The sequence below is a fragment of the Citrus clementina genome, unplaced genomic scaffold (assembly GCF_000493195.1).
Source record: "Citrus clementina cultivar Clemenules unplaced genomic scaffold, Citrus_clementina_v1.0 scaffold_2, whole genome shotgun sequence".
NCBI lineage: Eukaryota > Viridiplantae > Streptophyta > Magnoliopsida > Sapindales > Rutaceae > Citrus > Citrus x clementina.
Window position 1 is genome coordinate 3061634 of NW_006262688.1, and position 19098 is coordinate 3080731.

General features: G+C 31.1%; 2 protein-coding genes across 2 annotated transcripts; one reads left to right on the plus strand and one right to left on the minus strand.

Annotated features, from left to right (window-relative positions):
- The first annotated feature begins 5728 nt into the window (after positions 1-5728).
- Positions 5729-7531, plus strand: LOC18050414 (uncharacterized protein At2g27730, mitochondrial). Its single transcript, XM_006445685.2, has 3 exons — positions 5729-6023; positions 6560-6643; positions 7193-7531. Exons 1-3 carry the CDS (start codon positions 5883-5885, stop codon positions 7217-7219), a joined length of 252 nt encoding a protein of 83 aa, XP_006445748.1. The 5' UTR covers positions 5729-5882; the 3' UTR covers positions 7220-7531.
- Positions 7532-7600: 69 nt separating this feature from the next.
- LOC18050415 (putative germin-like protein 9-2) lies at positions 7601-9150 on the minus strand. The gene has a single exon (XM_006445686.2). The coding sequence runs from the start codon at positions 8906-8908 to the stop codon at positions 8288-8290; it is 621 nt and encodes a 206-aa protein (XP_006445749.1). The 5' UTR covers positions 8909-9150; the 3' UTR covers positions 7601-8287.
- Positions 9151-19098: the final 9948 nt, after the last annotated feature.

The following is a 19098-nucleotide window of genomic DNA, read 5'->3' on the forward strand; positions in this document are numbered from 1 at the left end:
ATGTACTAACAAATATAGGGATGCACCTATAGTTGACCACATCAAAGCCCAAATATAATACAACTTTGACCATTTAGTCATTAAATATGTCCATAGATAGTGAACATGCATGATAGATGGAATAACTAGACCTCAAAGATATCTTCATCGCAGTACTATATTCATTAGGATTTATTTTTAAAATCTCGTACACTCTTGCAAAAAACTAATTAAATATATAATCTTTCCAAACAAAGAAAGCTATATTCTTGCTACTCATTCACTTCATAAGCCATCTGTCAACATGTCCCATGAACCATCAGAACGCATTTAAAGCACGATTGAATCTATTAAGCCTGATTTTTTTTTAAATATATAATTACACTCTACAAAATGTGATGTTGTGAATATACAACACATTTTATGTGACTGTCATACATACTGTGATTATATGTGACAAACAAATTTATGAGTGATAGGCAGGGGGATATACGTTTGTCACATATAAGTAGTATTATATTATGTGCGACAAACACCTATTGTACTGCTTGTCATACATAAATTTGTATGTTGCACCAAATCTGGGTTTTGTTTGTAACTTGAACTTTTAACATTTAATAAAGTTTTTTTTTTAATTTTTCAAGTCAAACTAAGTGCTTTAAAAAATTACATTATTTTATGAATGAAAATAACAATATTTACAATAAAAGCTACATCAATTTTGAACCTAAACCCTAAACTTAATACATTAAAAGCTCATATATATAAGAACATACAATAACCTTAAGAAGCTTTCTAATTGATGATTATATCTCCAGTTATGCAATATTATATTTATTTGATGAGGTTTTGTTATTTGTTGAGACTATTAAGAGTGTTGAGGCGCTGAGATTTAATGAATTGGTAAGAGTTGTATTAGTTTGGTAATTTATTGAAAGTGATGAAGACTATTTGGTCTAAAAAACTAATATTTCTAATACATACACACAATGATGAGAATGTCACTAAAATATAAAAAAAAATCAATATATATATATAAATTGGATTTTTTTTATCTATTAGTATATTAAAATCTTTTTTTTTTACTAGCATCTTTACTTTAACATTAGAGAATGATTATATAAATGTATGTATGTGTGTGTGTGTGTGTGTGTGTGTGTGTGTGTGTGTATTGTCCTTCTCTTATACGAACGCCCTTACTTTTCTTATGCAGACATGTTATTAACAAAGTTAGTATTCAATTCACTATTTAACCATCAATTAACTATAAAACCTTATACCTTAGGACCAATTTGTTAATATCATAGTTTTTAAAATAATTACTATTAGCTATACTATAGAAATAATTAGTTGTGAAGAAAAATCAGTTAAATGTTTGGTAAAGTTACTTGTAAAGGTGCTGTGAGTTTTAATATCAATTATATATATTTGTAAAAGATAAAATCTTACAATTAAACTAATATGAGAATTTAAATAATTGAATTAGATATAATATTAAATAAAATTTATTTACACATTTATAAACTATAAAATATTTTTAATTTTGTATATATAATAATAGATAACTAAAATAAAAATTTTATATTATAAATTTTATTTATTATTTTATTATCTCAATGTCCTCATTGAGGTCAAGCTCTTGGAGTCTTTTGTTCATTCTGCAAAACTTTGCAGTATAACCTTTCATGCCACATTATCCTATTTCCTTCTGGTATCAGAGCCAAGGGGAGGATAGTGTAAAACAGTTTATAGTTCTGTTTTTAAAGACTTGTGTTTTATTTTGAAGTTTTGTTGTGTAGTGAATCCTTACTGGTAGTAAGTCCCGCCATAGGATAAGGTCATCCGTTTAGGGCTGTAAAACCATATCTGTAGCCATCCTGACAAAACCATAGATAGACCATAGGTTTTTACTCATGGACCCTATGCACTGTAGATCATCATCCTTTTCTAGCTCTTCTTTCGGGAAGACTAGTGCTTCAAAGCATGTTGTGAGTTCAGAAGAATTCTTTATTGAGAACTTTGATAAAGCAATTGATTGTTGGGAACTTCCAAAAATTTCTAAAAAAAAGATTTACAAAACAAAAAAGCTTGATTTTTTAAAGAATGATTATATTATAAAGACTGAAGAACGTGACATAACTCTTTCAAATCCATTTGAAACAATTCACTTGTTTTCTGAGCATTCTTTAAAGAAATTAAAAGAAAAGAATTTCAATTATGTTCACATCGATCTTATTCAAGTCGGAATAAAACCCTTAACCAAAGAAGGCTTGGATACTTCTATCCTTGCTGTCCTAAGAGATGGGCGATTCATCTCTTTTAATGATTCTTTGCTAAGTAGCATTGAATCCAGTCTTTGTAAAGGTCCAATTTCATTTGATTGTTATCCAAACATAACAATTTCACTTAAAGATAAAAATATTTTGAAAAGCATGATTCTACAAATCAAAACTCATAATTATAATATGATTGAGGGATCCATCCCAGTTGCCTTAATTTTTAAAATCTCGTATAAGGCAATGATCACTGCATTCAGTACACAACATAAATTCCAGTCAAAAAGAGATGAGACTCTTCTCTTGCAGACTGATTTGTCTAGAGCCAACACAGTCATCCCAAAGCCTATTCAATGGAAAGATGTTCATCTTCCAGAAGAATGGATTCTTGAAGGAGCCGCTCCACCAGCGATTCCAAAACAACTTGAGCCTAATACAGAGTTGCAAAATGTGACTCAATATTCCGATGGAAAAGTCAAATTGTCATTCAGAAGATCCACCTCATCCAGATTTTCTGATAGAACATCGTGCTCAAGCATTCCTTCATTAGAAAGGAAATTTACAAAAGTCCCTTCCGTTATAAATCTTCCTCTTCAAAGTCAACCCAGGTTTTCAACTTCAGATATACCTAGCACTTCTATACGATCTGTTGACTATGCCACTAGTGTTCCTCACCCTATTTACACTAGTAGTCAACATGAACAAAAACAGGAAGAGAAGGAACCTTCTCCTCCAACTTCCCCTACATTTTCTGCCATTACAGAAAATGTAATTAATGTCATTAAAAAGGAATTTGAATTGGATAAAGCTTTTCTGCATAAAGATTTTTATTCTGATTTAAACAAAGAAAAAAGACTTTGGTTTTTCAAACACTTTTTAAATCAAAGGAAAGAAATCCAACAAACCTATTATGAATTTGTGAATCTTCATCAAGTTCATATATTGTTTTTTGATTGGTTCGAAATATATTTTTCTAATAACAACATCTCTTACCCCTTCAAAGAGTCAAACCCTATTACTATTAGGAAAAAGACCACTGAATGGAAACTCTCCGAAAGTAATAGAACTGTAGATTCTGAGCATCCACTCCTCCGAAGTGTAACCGTTGACCACGGCGAACCTCCTATAGAAATTAGGGCTTCACCTTACAAAATCCCTAAGCCTAATGATACTGATAGTAATTTAAGTAGTATTATTCAACAGAATAATTTCTGTAATACTAACTTAAATACTATAGGAAAACAGTTGACTAGGATAGAAAACCAATTCCAACAATCAACCATATCTGTTTCTCCTAGTCCAAAGCCTATTCCTTTAAAGTCAGATTTTGATAAAAAGCTTAAGGAACCTATTTTCAAACCCTTTCAGGTTTCGAAAACTAGCCAAAAACTTGCCAATGAATCAAAATCGGATTTTACCAAAGCCATCAGAGAACAATTAGATAGGATAGAAGCTGCTTCTTCCTCATCTAGCAAAGTTCAGATAGCCCCTGATACTCCTCAATCTAGCAAGATTGGAGTATTAGAGAAAGATGACCAAACTTCTATTGCCTCTTCTGACTTAGAAGCCTTTACCGAAGAACCTGTTTCAAAAGCCAATAAAATCCATTGGGAACTTGCTATCCCTACTTCCAAATCTCCACCTGATTTGACTATAGACAACAGGCCTAGTGCATTAAATCAAACTCGATATAATGCATCCTCTGTCTATGAGTGGAATATAGATGGAATGTCTGAATACAACATTCTAGGTGTATTGCAGCAAATGACCATGGCAGCCAATGCCTATAAAACCCAATCAGGAACTTCTGACAAGGCCATTGCAGAAATCCTAATTGCAGGTTTTACTGGTCAACTTAAAGGATGGTGGGATCATCTTCTCACTAAATTGCAGTAATTAGACATCTTAAATGCCATCCAAACCGATGAGAATGGCGCTCCCATTCTTGACGAATTCAATAACCCAATTCAGGATGCTGTTGTCACCCTGATATTGACCATTTCCCTTCATTTCATAGGTGACCCTTCTCACCTTAGGGACAAAAACGCCGAGTTACTACACAACTTAAGGTGTAGAAAACTCAGTGATTTCCAAGAATACAAAACCACTTTCTTTACTAGACTCTTCCTTAGGGATGATGCAAATCATGTAACTTGGAAGAAAAAATTCCTTGCAGGTTTACCCACCCTATTGGGAGAAAAGGTTAGGAATTCCATCAAAGCTCTTTATGACAATCGTATTCCTTATGACGAGCTCACTTATGGTGAACTAGTCAGTTTTGTCAATAAAGAAGGTTTAAAGATCTGTCAAGATTTGAAATTACAGAAACGTCTGAAGGAGGAGCTTAAGAGATCTAAGCAAGAGTTAGGCAGTTTCTGTAAGCAATTCAACTATGTCCCCTTTAAAGCTTCTACTTCCAAAACTTGTAATGGTAAGTGTTCTTCGAAACCGTATAAGAAACATTACAAGTCTAAGAGCCATAGGAAAACCTTTCATGATTTTAGGAAACTTCCTTATAAGAAACCTTCAAGGCCTTATAAGAAACATAGTTTTTCTAAAAAGAAAGAGTTTAAAGCCAAACCTAAAACCCCATTCAATTTCAAAGATGCTACATGTTTTAAATGTGGCATGAAAGGTCATACTGCAAAGTTTTGCAGAATGAACAAAAGACTCCAAGAGCTTGACCTCAATGAGGACATCCTTTCCAAAATAGCCCCCCTCCTTATAGAGTCTTCAGACTCTGAGTCTTCCATGACGGGAGATAGTGACCCCCTCCAATTAGATGAGTTATTTGGTTCAGACACCTCTGCATCTAGCAACAGCGATTCAGATTCAGATTCCTATTTAAAGAAAATCAATGTTTTGACTAAAGACCAAGAGATTTTTCTTGAACTTGTAAAGCATATTTCTGATCCAAATCTTCAAAAGGATTATCTTGATAAACTTTTGAAAACTATGGATTCCGACAAAGCCGGAACCTCTGCTGAGATTTCTAAAGTTCCAATTATCAAAAAGAATTCGTATGATCTTACTCAAATTTTGGATAAAAAGAAAATAAAAAAGATGGTTCCTAATATCCAGGATCTTCAGAAAGAGATAAAAGAAATTAAATGTGAAATCAGAGATTTAAAAGAAAAACAAAAAAGTGATTCTGAGACTATCCAACTTCTTTTACAAAAACATTTGTAGGATAATTCAGATAATGAATCTAATCCTGATAATGGTGATGAAATAAAAGTAGAAAACATTGAGTCAGTACCCAATGATTTCCTATTTGTTTTAAAACAAATCACCACAAGAAAGTATTTGATTAAAGTCACTTTAATCAAATATTTTATTATTTATTTTAAGTATAAAATTATGATTCTCAAAATAAGATTTTATTTTATTTTTTGAAATACTCAAAATAAGATTTTAAAAACTGTAAGATGGGGTGATTTTTCCAAATGTTCCGAACCGGGCCAATTATTCTAAACCCGAACCGGCCCGTCCCGATTCCAACCGCACAGCGTTTTGCAAAGAGGATTCTCGGAGGTCAAACGGCTCACTAGTGGCTGTATACAAGGGAGTGAGGGAGATAGAGAGAGAAAGACCGAGTTTATTCGACTTGAGCATCAGCAAAATCATATGGCAATGAGATCCGCGCTGTGCCGACTTAAGGTGACTCGTTCGATGGAGTCAACTCGGGGAGCTACTCGTTACTTCAGCGACGACAAAGGCCGTGTCTTGAGCGAGGAGGAACGCGCTGCCGAGAACGTTTATATTCAGGTTAATTTATCACTAATCATTCGTTACGTTGACTTTCCCTTTAGCTCCTTCTGTGAAATTGTTGAAGAAGAGAAGTTATCAAATCATTTCTCTGCAATTTTATGGACTTCGATTTGATTAAATTTATTCATTTATTTATCATTGCTATTATTAAGGGGTTAAAGAAAAATTTCTAGCGATAAAGAAGATGATTATAGCAAAAATAACGGAAAGATTGAATTTGGAAAAATGATTTTTGGGCCCCAAGAACTTAAAATGCGAATAAAATAGTTGGAAGAGGTTTTTTGAAGAAAGCTTCTACAATAAATTTTGAAAAAGGACCAAATTTATTAATGGATCAACAGCCCTTTTCTGCTTGTTATAATGGATTGGCTAAACTTGTTAAAGTCACATGGACATGAGAATAAGTAAGATGCCTATGCTTTTGCAGGCTAGTGGATAGACTAAGTTGATGCGTGAGATCACTTTCTTTGAGCTGAGTAGCTCCTGTTGTGGATTTGCTTTGATGATTTTGAATTTCAATTCTCTGTCTGCAGAAAATGGAGAGGGAGAGGTTGGAGAAACAGAGGAAGAAAGCTGAGAAAGAAAAGCTGCAGAAAGAGAAAGAAGGTGCTGAGAAGGTATGTACCTTTCTTTTCACTTCCAATGCATTGCCATGTGATCTTGTTATTAAAGTAGTATGTATAGTTATGATCGGTTGAATGTGAAAATGTATAGTTATGATTGGTTGAACGAGTAAGGAAGTAAATTTAGACAGCCTTATGGCATTTTAATCATCTGAACAGTCCTCTTGTGACTTTAAAACTTCTGCTGCCATGGTCGCAAAGATTTTGGGGCTTAATTGCTAGGTGGAATCTATTCAGTTCTGCTACGAGGTCTCATTCATTTCTAAGATTTCTATTCGAAGTGGCATCAAGCATTGTACATAATTTACTCTTATCTGTTTTAACATCTGTGGGAGGTCATTGGTTTGGATACACAACCTAATACTAAAAGCATGGGATTATGCTAGCTGTGAAGTTGGTGGTTCAATATATAGCATTTAATGGAATAGGGAATGCTTAATACTCAGTCCCTTACACATAGTCTTATACTATTTTCTGTTGTTTTCCTTTCGATTCTGTGGAGATTTCAGTTGTTGTTTACATAGATATTTTTTCTTTTTGCAGAAAACTGAAGAGCCACATAAGGGTTGAATTTGACTTGTGCAATGTCATGACACTTGGCTGTATAATGATGATAAATAAATGTATGGCTTCTAGTGAGATAGTCTTTGTATAGAATGGTGGTCCGTGGTTTTCTCATGAGAAGTCATAGACATGGCCGTTGGTTTCTTGTGTGCAGTTCTGAAAACTTTTAAGGAGTTGTTTTCCGAACTTTATAATGTTCTTCATGAATATTTTATCTCTGCTTTTGTGGGTGTCATGACGTTTTTACTGTTGCCAATGTAGTTATGCAACTGGTTTATGATTTTCTTGCAAGAAATTGGTTGAAATTTCAGATTTTGATTTTTATTCCCCAATAAGTAGGATCTCTATGCCATCTCCTTTTATATTTTGGTATAATTCTGTATCTTCTACCCTCTGCCGGAGCATTATAAATAGAATTGCTATTTTTGCTCCGAGACAAAGTCTAACTTCTTCTCCTATTTAACTATTCATCTTTTGGTCTGTTGTTTGGCAATTTACATGTTGTAAAAGACAGAAGAGATCACTGTGGTGCCATACCTATTTCAGAATTACAAATCTTTTTACCTGTCACCCAATTGGTTTTGTTGGTGCCCGCAAATGCCATGTCCTTTGCTTTACTTATAAACTCATTTTGTCATTGCTTTCCTTTGGATGAAGGGATTAGGAAGAACAAATTAAAGGGTGACGAAAGCAAATTATTATTATTGTTTATATTAACTGCATTTTAATTCTATTTTCAAGAGATACCGTAGTTGGTGCTTCTTTTAAGTGGAGTAAGCGGTTTAGCAATCATCACTTTGTTAGTTTTGGATGAGGATTATGTTTAATTTGTGTTTGTGCATAGATAGGATCTAGGTAGAGGATAAGTGGGTTAAGTTCTTTTAAGAAGTCCTTTATTTGCACAGTATGATGAATAACAGCAATCACTGCTACTTTATTACAAACATAATCTGTAAAAACAATATCTAGATGTTGACGAAATGAATACAGCTGAGAATATCATCCCTTGGAAACTAGGAAATGCAGCACTAATGAGAAGTGATGCATGCTAGTGAAGTTCTTACTAGAATTAATCTATGCCTTCGCTGCCAAACCTGCCTTGATCTTCTGAATTGTAGTGACATCAGTTTTAAAAGCTTTGGCAAGTATGTTTTCATCAATGCCAGTAGCAAAAACAGTTGTAGGAACAGACACGGTTCCTGCACTAGCACTACCAAAGGCAGAAATGGCAGCTGCAGGTTGATTGGCTTTGGAATTGTATTGGTAATGCACCAATCCTTTCGGGAATACAAACATGTCCCCAATCTGCAGAGTTTGTGTGTAGAGTTTATTTGTTGTGTCAATGAATCCAACCTCGAGAATTCCACTGACAACAAAAAGGAGTTCGGCTGAACGTGGGTGAGTATGAGGAGGGTTGATTGCTCCGGCAGGGAATTGAAGGATGGCGGTTGAAACGCTCTGCCCATTGAGAGCTGGAAACTCTGCCATGCTGGCTTTTGATACTCTAAAGATTGGTGGGTCGTCTCCTTCAATTATGCTGCGCATTCCAGTGAAGGTGAAGAAATTCCCATCAATGGCGTCGTTTGAAGAATTGGCAGGGATTACAAAGTCTGTGAGGATGTCCGGATCACTTGCTGTGACGACTGTAATTATCAGGAGGAAAATGAGGGACTTGAAGATGTTTGTTGAGGCCATGGTTAGTAACAGAGGAGTGTTAAGAACTTGAATTTGGAAAGAGTTTTGCAAAAACAAATTGACAAGGCCAAGTAATTTATAGGGCAGTGTTGTTGAACTTTGTTTATTTAAGCCGGCAGTGGCTGTAATTGATTAGAAGGACTACTACACAGCTAATAACATATTGAAGACAAATATTGAGAGCTTATTTGTTGGTCCTTTCAACCAAATCATTGTTTCTGCCGTATTGTTTAACAGCATAAAAGCACACAATGTTACACTGAGCAATTTCATTGTACTCATAAATTTGTGTACAAAATTAACATTTTTGCTCGTCCTTATACCACCATTTATGTGGCAGAATTGTAACATTAACAAATAGAGTTTTATTTTTATTTTATTGTTCTTGTGGTAAGATGTTTGATACACAAGGTTAAGAAGAGAGTTGATTTACTGTTTATACGTAATTAATACATTTATCTATTTCAAAAAGTATAAATCAAAATTTTAAATATGACATTAACAAATTGTTAATCACAAATTTATTTGTTATTCTTTTTTTGGGGAAACTCAATGACATAGGCAGGATTTAAATTTGAAATAAAATATATGGCCGTTACATTAATTCTAACTCATTAATTAGGAGTCTGATTAAAACACAATCACTTGATATAATCGTCCAAATTTGTTAAGTTAAATAAATTTTTGTAATCCACACTCTTTTTCTAAAACAAGTTAGATAATTGAGATGGGATGAACCTTGTAGCGTTGGACTTAGGTTCAGTTTAGCTTTGGCAAAAAACTTGGGCCAATTCAGGTTAGCTCCGCGAGCTTAGGTCTCGTCCTTCAAGCCTATAAGGATTTAAGAAAAAAAGTCCGAACTCAGCCCAATCTTTTTTTTGAAATATAAATTTACAAATCAAAATGATAAATTAAAATCTAAAAAATATTAGAAAAGAAAACTTTAATTCATAATTCATAAATCAATAACGACTCAAAAAATTTAAAATTATAATATTAAACCCTTTCTTAACCTTAATTAATTAAATGAGTAACTGAATTAGAGAATTCAATAATAAAAACTTTAAATCTGTAAACTATTATTTGCTTCATTTTTTATTTATTATTTTATTTTGAAACAGTCTCTTTTTTTAACTCGATGATCATTATCTCATATTGCAAGATTACAATAATTTATAAAAAATTAAAAAACTATGTGGAAGCCCAATCCCACCATTACATTTTCTCTAACATGGGCTTGGGTCCTAGGCTTGGAAAAGCCTGCCCATTCCATTAATTTACCATGTCTGCAAAGGACAGAAAGACTAATACAAGAGCGGTGATATTTAAACTCACAATTTATCTCAATAGTCCTCACTTCTAAATTATCTCTATTTATTTTCAAAACTACCCTTATTTTCAAAAGAGAAATTATCTGCCATATACCCTTAATTTTAAATGACACAGGTATCAAACTTGTTACAACACTTTTCACGTATATCACTCGTATATTCTAAGTTGACAAAATACTTCTACCGTCCACCAATCCGTTAACTACCGTTTGCAAGCGTTGATATCATAAGGGTAATCTAGTCTTTTAAGATAGAAGAAACTTTGATTAAAAAAACGACATGCCATCTTATTTACCTAGCAAACAATGACATGTCATCTTATTTACATAGTAAAACATGACATGTCATATGATATATATTGATAAAACTGACATGTCATCCCATTTATCGGATAATTGTTAATAATTGCTAAAAAAAAGCTACTTTACAAAAATCCAAGCTAGTACATCTCGAGGTCACGAAGAAGCTTTCACCTAGGGGTGTTCAGAATCCAATCCGATCCGCTCAATCTGTACCCGATCCATAAAAATCTAATCTGTGGATTGGATTGGATTGAAAATTTAAAAATCCGCAGTAGGTGGATTGGATATAGATTTACTTCTATAAATCCTCCGCGAATCCGTAAAAAAATAAAAAGAATATATATTTCTTTAATTAAAAAATAAAACTTGTAAATGTGCCGTTACTATTTATTAATAAATAAATAAGTTAAAATATAGTTACATTAACACTATCCATATCTTATCTGATAATAATATATAATAAACATGTTTAAATAATTGAATAATTAAATAAACAAATATAGCTTTCTAAAAAGTTTATTTTAGTTAATTTTTATAATTTTAGTTAATTTTCATGAATTGATTTAAACAAATGATATTTTTTCTTTTCACTGTGTTATATTATGAGACTTTGAATGTATTATTCTATCTTTCTTTAAACACTTAATTTATTTAAATATTATTTAATTTTGAATTTGATCGGTAATAAAATTACTTTTATATAAGATTTTTTTATTTAATTAGTTCCAGCATGAATAGAATTGAAAATTTTTAATCTACAAACCAATCCGTAAAATGGTGGATTGGATTTGGATTGAATTTGCCAATCTGTAGATTGAATAGAATTAAAAATTTACAATCTATAAAATCATGAATTGGATATGGATTGATGTCCAATCTGTAAAATCTGATCCGCGAATATTCCTAGTTTCACCTTGGAGTGTACTTTAGAAGAACAACTCTTCCGTGTTCAGTCTTCTCCTCTTCTTGTTGCTCACTCTCGTGTTATGTTGGCCTCCTAACACAATGGATGGCAATGACCAAGGCCCAATTGAAAATAATTGAGGGCTCGAAGTTGTTGAAATGAAAATTAAAATTTCAGCTAATGTGTTCTCTAAATTAATGATTTTCGGTTGGGCATCTAAATTAACAATTGTTGTTGTTGATGGACGATTTTCGGTTGGGCATCTAAATTAACAATTGTTGTTGTTGATGGACGATTTTCAGTTGGGCCTCGATCGCGCCCAACCATTAACTTTTATTCTCTCTAGGGAACATGTTAGTGGGTTTATCCCACCTCAAGTGAGGGTCCTTACCCTTAGTTAGGCTTGAATTCTAGACTTTGGAGTCTATATAGTTGTAGGTGCTGTCCATACACCATAGCTACCATCAATTCAAGTGAAAATTATGTGCTTACAATCACGAATGATCTTCTATTACGTAAAAATTGACTTGACGGTGATGTCATTACTATGATAATTATTACCAATCATTGAGTGATAAAGAAAAATACAACATTATTTAATTTTAGATTTTTCTATTTTACATGCATGTAAGATATATCCCTCTCACATAAATAGTGCGTGGGCCCCACACATACACTGTTCATGTGAGGGGAATGTATCTTACATATATGTAAGATAGGGATTGCCTTAACTTTAAGATATAAAAATTATATCTAATTAAATTAAAGAAAAAAAAAAGAAAAACGTTGTATCTAAACTCTGTACGCGTAGACAAATATAAATTTTTTGGTCCACCTATTGAGGTGACAAGTCTGTGGTACAAGTGAAGATGTTAACAACAATTGCTCGCAATCACAGTCCTAAAGTTAAAATATTGTAGTAAGATAGACAACGAGATTCGGTGAAGTACCATTTCTAGGGTTTCCATTCCTACAAATTTAACAGCATTCTGATCTTTCATAATCTATTGCAAGATTTTTCTTCTTTCAAATTATCCATTTCTGCCTTCTATTTTATCCAAACACAAACTTGAATAATGATGATCTAATTAAGGATTCTTACAGTCTTATTCATAGTATGTTTCAACTTATTTTAAAGTTCTATTGAATCATCATAATTTTAGTATGAATCCGAGGTTTCAAATCATTTATGGGTTATTAATAAGAATTTCTTTTATCAGTAATTAATAAAAAAAGTAAAGCTCCATGATTACGTATATCTGAAATTTAAAAAAAAAAAGAAGAAAAAGAAAACTTGTTTATTCATAATCCAATAACAATAATAATTCAAACCGTTAAGTTAACATGTGACTAATAACAAAGGATTCCTGTTATGATGGTCATGGTCACGCATGCGCCACTATTATGGGAAAAAAAAATATGTAGAGGCTGGGAAGTTCCTAGCCCACGAGCCCAAAGAAAACATTGAGGAAAAATGAAGGGCGAATTTAACTTACCAATTTAGGTTCGTATTATTATAAGTTTTATATTGTAACTTAATAAGTTTATGGTTTCTCCATTATAACTCTAGTGACCCTCTTAATATTACTGTTTTAATTTTATGGAGTTCTTTTTTAATGAGGATATCTTCACTTTGTTAAAATGAGTATACCATTAAAATACAAAAAAAATTGAGATTTTAATACATTCACACTTAATTTTTAAAGAACTATTCTAATTATATGTTCTATTCTACATGCCTCATGCTTATTTCTAAAATCATGATAACATAAAACATACATTCGTGAAATATACATAACGGTTCAGGCCTCCACAATCAATACCTCCATGCCTCTCATCCACAAGTCCATAACAAAAACGTAACATGTATGTTTTGGATTTGGGTAGACCGAACTAAAACAATAAAATAGTTAACAAGGGATATATGGGAGGTTGCCTTGGTATGTTTGAGGTGTTCTCTCACAAGATGGAGGAAGTTAACTTCGCGGATTGAGATTCTGTTGAAAAGGTGGAGAAGACAGGATGAAGATGAGATAAAGCCCATCGAACTTGAGCTGTTTGAGTCCTACAAAACAAAGACAAAGGTGACATTAGAGGTGGAGCCGACGGTAGCCGGTGACTACACTTCGACGCTCAAGTTAGATTTTAAGTGATAAGTGGCGACTTGGCAAGAGAAAGTGCTCTAAGGAAAAAGATGAACGTGTAGTTCTTTTTGGATCATTAGAAGTTGGTTACCGTTTGGGAGAAATCCTTGAGCTTTTGTGGAATGTGTTTGAGGATTGTTTTTATAATTTTGGGACATGTGGCGCACAATTAATGATATCCTCCCTCAAGTGAGGATATTTGTGTAATTTGTCTTGTGATCCCAAAATGGTGGCATTCATAGGCTTGGGAGGCAAGGAAACCTCCACCCACCCTTTTGCCTCCTATGTTGTGCATGTGGCAGCCCTTCCAACTTAAGATCCTGCTAATTTTTTAGGCACTTCAGATGGTAGCTGATGTAGCATTCTTCCATTGCCCGACCAAGGATCTTCATTTTTATTATCTCCTCATTCTTAGTCAAAAGTGGGTATTTTTAATTTCTCACATGATGGCATGCAATATTCATGTGCGGGCTCCAACCACTAAAATTTGACTTTTGATAATGCCCTTTAATATTGTGTATTTTACCAAAATTGCCTTTTTTTTCAAAGAACTTATCTCCCAATTTCCTGTGAGCTATCCTAATGTTCTATTCAAACGATGTAACTTTTCTCGATTGACCCCTTTTACCACCTATCACTGAGTTATTAGTCCACATTTGCACCTAAAATTTCCCGAAACACTCATATATATTTCTCATACATATCTAAATATAAACCAATCTATAAAAAATATACATATTTATATGTAAATATCTCTGTACATAAAGAGGAAGGATTAGTGGCCCCTTAAAAGCACAAAAAATTTTATATTATTTTTGAACCTTTGGATGAATATAATCTATCAAAGGTTTAGGATTACCCTCACAATTACTTTTATTTAATTCTTTGTTAAATAATTTATATGATTTCTCTCTCCTCACTTGTTTCTTTTCTCTCTCTCTCTCTCTCTCTATATACATGCATGCATCTTAAGTACTAAATTCTCCATCGGATTTTCAATCTTCTCTGCTTTTATTTTTCGTTTTTCCTTTTTGTTTCAATTCCTTGTCCTCTTTTTATTTGTTATTCTCTCTGTACTTGATCTGAATATCTCCCTTTAACTCTCAAAGATAATAAAAAAAAAATGAAGGATAAGCATAATATATAATCAGACACTGTTGAAAGAAACAATTCAACCAAAAGTCCTGTCAAAGTTGTACTCTGCGTCGCATAGATTTATATCAAAGTTGTATTTTTACTTTTAAACTATGTGCTCTTTCAAAACACTGAATCAGAATAATTATTTTTAGAAGCTTCATATTCTTTTCATTATTCTGCTTTGAAGATTTATATTCTCTCATGAAGAACAGAAATACTGCCGCCGGCCTCCACCCCTCCTTCTAGACATAATCTTGAATTTTTAATTATTTGAAATCAATTTTTTGAAAAATTTAATCACAAAATTATATTGAGTCAGAAAGTATACGTTTCCAGAAGGGAGAATTGAAAGAAGAAGATAGGTGGTGATTGATGAAGAAGTAAGTTTAAGGGTTAACGGGAGGAGAAATTTTAGAATTCCTCTCGTGTATTTTAAAATTTCTTTAACGGAAGGGATGTTTTAGACGAAATAGAAGGAGAAAATAGTTGAAAAGGGAGGACAGAGGAGTGGAAAAAGAAAATGCATAGAGAAGATTGAAAAAACTCGATGAATGCTCTCTTTTTTTATTTTTTTTTTAGTGCGTAAGTAATACTTAATTAGGACATAATTAATTAGAAAAGAAATTCATGCATATCGAGAAAAAAAGAGACAAGTGAGAGGAGACAGAACTTATATAAACTATTGATAAAAAAATTAAATAAATCATTCATGAGGTTAGGAGTAATGAAACACAGATATTTAGGAATCCAATAAGTCGTTAACTCCATCTAATCTTACCCCTTGATAGATTTATTCATCCGAAAGTTCAAAAACAATGTAAAATTTGTATAAAAAGAGGCCATATATTTAGAGAAGGTAAATGGGTCGGACAATGCGTGTTCATACAGCACGGCACGACACGGTATGAGTATGTTTTGGTGGGGTATGCGGCACAACGTGGCACATATGTGGGCTGGGTCAAGCTTAGAATTTTAGGTACGCGGGCCTTGAAAGCACGGCAAGATTAGATATTGACTAAAGCACCGCAAATGAAAATACCCGTAATAAGCACGTTTCACTTTTTAATGAAAGTAAACTTAAAATTTTATAATTTTATAAATAACTTAAAATTTAATCTTTTAATATATTTTATTAGTGCAAGTTTTTTAAATTCATTTAATTCTTAGTTTTAAAAAAACTCTAATTGATTTATGTTTATAATTTATTAAATGAATGATTGATATCATAATTTTAATAAATAAAATTATAAATATCATAATTTTATAAACTATGTATTAATGTTATTATGCGTTATGATCTATGACTCTATATAAGTCCAATTAAGCTAATCCTTTAAAAAAATTTATTATTATTATTATTATTATTATTGTTAAGTATTAAAAAATAATTATAATACTATAATGTCTAACTTGGTATTATTAGTTTATTATTATTGAATATAGAAGTTAAGTTTTGAATTTTGAATTTTATTAAATTTACCTAAAGATACATAGATCCAAAAAAGTACGTAAACTTGACAAAAGTACGTAAAAAACTTGTCAAGCCCTCTTAAAAAATTAAAAAAAAAAAACTTATCGTGCTTTTAAGTTTTGAATTTTTTATATTAAAATTAACGATTATTTATTTTTTAAATCATAATATTTACAATGACAAAACTATTACAACTCACGATCATTTATGTCCTGGTGCAGCCAATAATCCCATTCCATCATGGAAATTTCTGCACCTGTTATGTGTTTTTAATGGGGGACCATAGTAGTTGATATACTGCTACCCTTATCTTGTTATTGAAAAGGAAAGAAGACTAAAAGGGGACTCAAACCATCCCCTTTATCGATCATGGAGGGAAGTGACTCCTGCCACTTACCCAAATGGGAGGGTGCATGTGGGACCTAGTACCTCGGATCCATGCAATTATAGTTTGAAAATATCATTGATTAGGTCCAACCAAATACGTTTTCTTATCTGATACTTTTACAAAAAAAAAAAAAAAAGAAGAAACGATAAGTGAAAAAAATAGCAAACACACCTTGAAATTTTTAAAAATTTCACAAATCTATCACCCACTAATATACTAAATAAAATATTCAATTTATTTCCACGCATATTTTCTTTTGTGGCGTCTTATTTATTTATAAGATCTTTCGATCTTATGGATTTTGCTTTATTTCTTCCTTTGCCTCTTAAATTTGGGCAAAATTACGTTGCAACATGGGTTTAATACCAATTTCTTTTGTCTTTTTCAAGGTCAATTACAATGAAATTCTGTTATTGGTTATAAAAATAAAAAAACTAAAAGCTTTTAAATTTTCACACATTAATCCTGAACCTAAAGATTTTCAATTGCGTTAATGCTTCTGGAAGCCATGATTTATTTAGAATTCAAGCACTTATTCTCTTTATACACACAAACACTAGTAAATTAAAAGAAAAGTTTTTTGAAATATTTAAATTATTTTAAATAAAAGAAAACTAAGGAAATATTTAAATTATTTTCAAATAGAGTAATTGTTTAAATTTTTTTTTTATCCTTCTCTTAGTTAAGTTAATGAAACATCTCAACCATATGAACGTGTGCTAATAACTATTTAAACTGTTGGGGTGGAGTAACAAATATTAATTTATTTAAGTGTGCAATTAAATTTATTCTTTTATTTAAGGACAAAAACTCAACCAAAAATACAAACTCATTGTTCGAACAAACAAAAATTATTTTGCAAATTCATAAACTAACACTTTATTATTATTAGTAAATTAACATATTTTTACTACATAATTAAATAATTGATAATATGTTAAATAAATCTTATGATACCAAAAAAAAAAAATAACTATATAGAATATCAAATTAAATTTATTTTCATATTTTGTACATTACATTTACTTGAGATAGTAAAATCTCTTGTGTTGGAATAAAAAAGATTATGGGGTTTGAACCTTGGTTACATGGGTGAGAGAAAACTGGTTGCCGTTATGTTAAATTAAAAAAAAATCAAATTTATATTTATCATTAATTATGGTTCGTAAGTAATATACATAATTTAACTATATAATACACTAGTTAATTTGTTAATTAATAAGTAAATTTATTAATTTAAATAGATATTAAGACATGTAAGAATAAGTCATTTAATTAGAAATTTAGTTTAATAGTGTAATATATATATATATAATGGAATTTTATGTCATAATTATAAAACTTTTGATTTTTCTTATTTTGCATGAACAAGAGGGGCTTTAATGTTAATAACCTAAAATCATATCTAAGCCATTATGCAAGGGGTCCGCCTAAGTTACGTTTAACGTAACTTACGGCCTGGCTGTGAAATTTCATCCAGCCTCCCATATTCGCTGTTATTTATATTATATTCATGAATATTATAATAATTTTTTATTTAGAAAATTTCATTTAACCCCTTACACTCAATTTTATTTTATTGAAGTCCTAGAGTACGAATTCGCCCCCTATAATTTTAAATTCTCAAAATAACCTTATTTAATTATTATTAATTGAATTATAATTATAACTATTATTTTATTATAATTATAAATATATTTATATTTTTTAAATAGATTATTGTTATTATTAATAACAAGAATAAAAAGTATTACAATTAATTAATCTATTAACAATAATTAATAATATTTTTTATTAAATTGTTAATAATAATAATAATAATTAACGATAATTATTATTAATAATTAATTTTTGAATAATAATAATAATTAACAATTATCGTTAATAGATTGTGACTGACTCTGAACAAGTTGCCCGATATTTATATCATACTGTATGCATTCACTTCTAACTGCAAAAGAAATTAAAGCAATAGCTTTCTTGTTAACCAAACAAGAGATTTAACAAAATCAGAAACACACGTTTCTCAAAACTAACAAGGACTTGGACAATTATGGCACTAAGTAGTACTGCAATTAATATCAGTGATGAGGGTATGTTGCTACTTTGCTAGCTAAGCCTAGGTGGGCATTGGCATTCCTAGGACTCTGAACAATTATCATTAATTTTCAAAAATTAATTATTAATAATAATTATCGTTAATTATTATTAATTTAATAAAAATTATTATTAATTATTGTTAATAGATTAATTAATTGTAATACTTTTTATTCTTGTGATTAATAATAATAATAATCTATTTAAAAAATATAAATATATTTATGATTATAATAAAATAATAATTATAATTATAATTCAATTAATAATAATTAAAATTTTTAATTAAATGAGGTTATTTTGAGAATTTAAAATTATAGGGGGCGAATTCATACTCTAAGATTTTAATAAAATAAAATTGAGTGTAAGGGGTTAAATGAAATTTTTTAAATCAAAAAATTTTATAATATTTATGA

Excerpts from the sequence above, each read along its gene's own strand:
- LOC18050415 (XM_006445686.2), bottom strand. The coding sequence starts at position 8,908 with ATGGCCTCAACAAACATCTTCAAGTCCCTCATTTTCCTCCTGATAATT.
- LOC18050414 (XM_006445685.2), top strand. The coding sequence starts at position 5,883 with ATGGCAATGAGATCCGCGCTGTGCCGACTTAAGGTGACTCGTTCGATG. Across the intron at positions 6,024-6,559 it reads CCGAGAACGTTTATATTCAG|AAAATGGAGAGGGAGAGGTT; the intron begins GTTAATTTATCA and ends CTCTGTCTGCAG. Across the intron at positions 6,644-7,192 it reads AGAAAGAAGGTGCTGAGAAG|AAAACTGAAGAGCCACATAA; the intron begins GTATGTACCTTT and ends TTCTTTTTGCAG.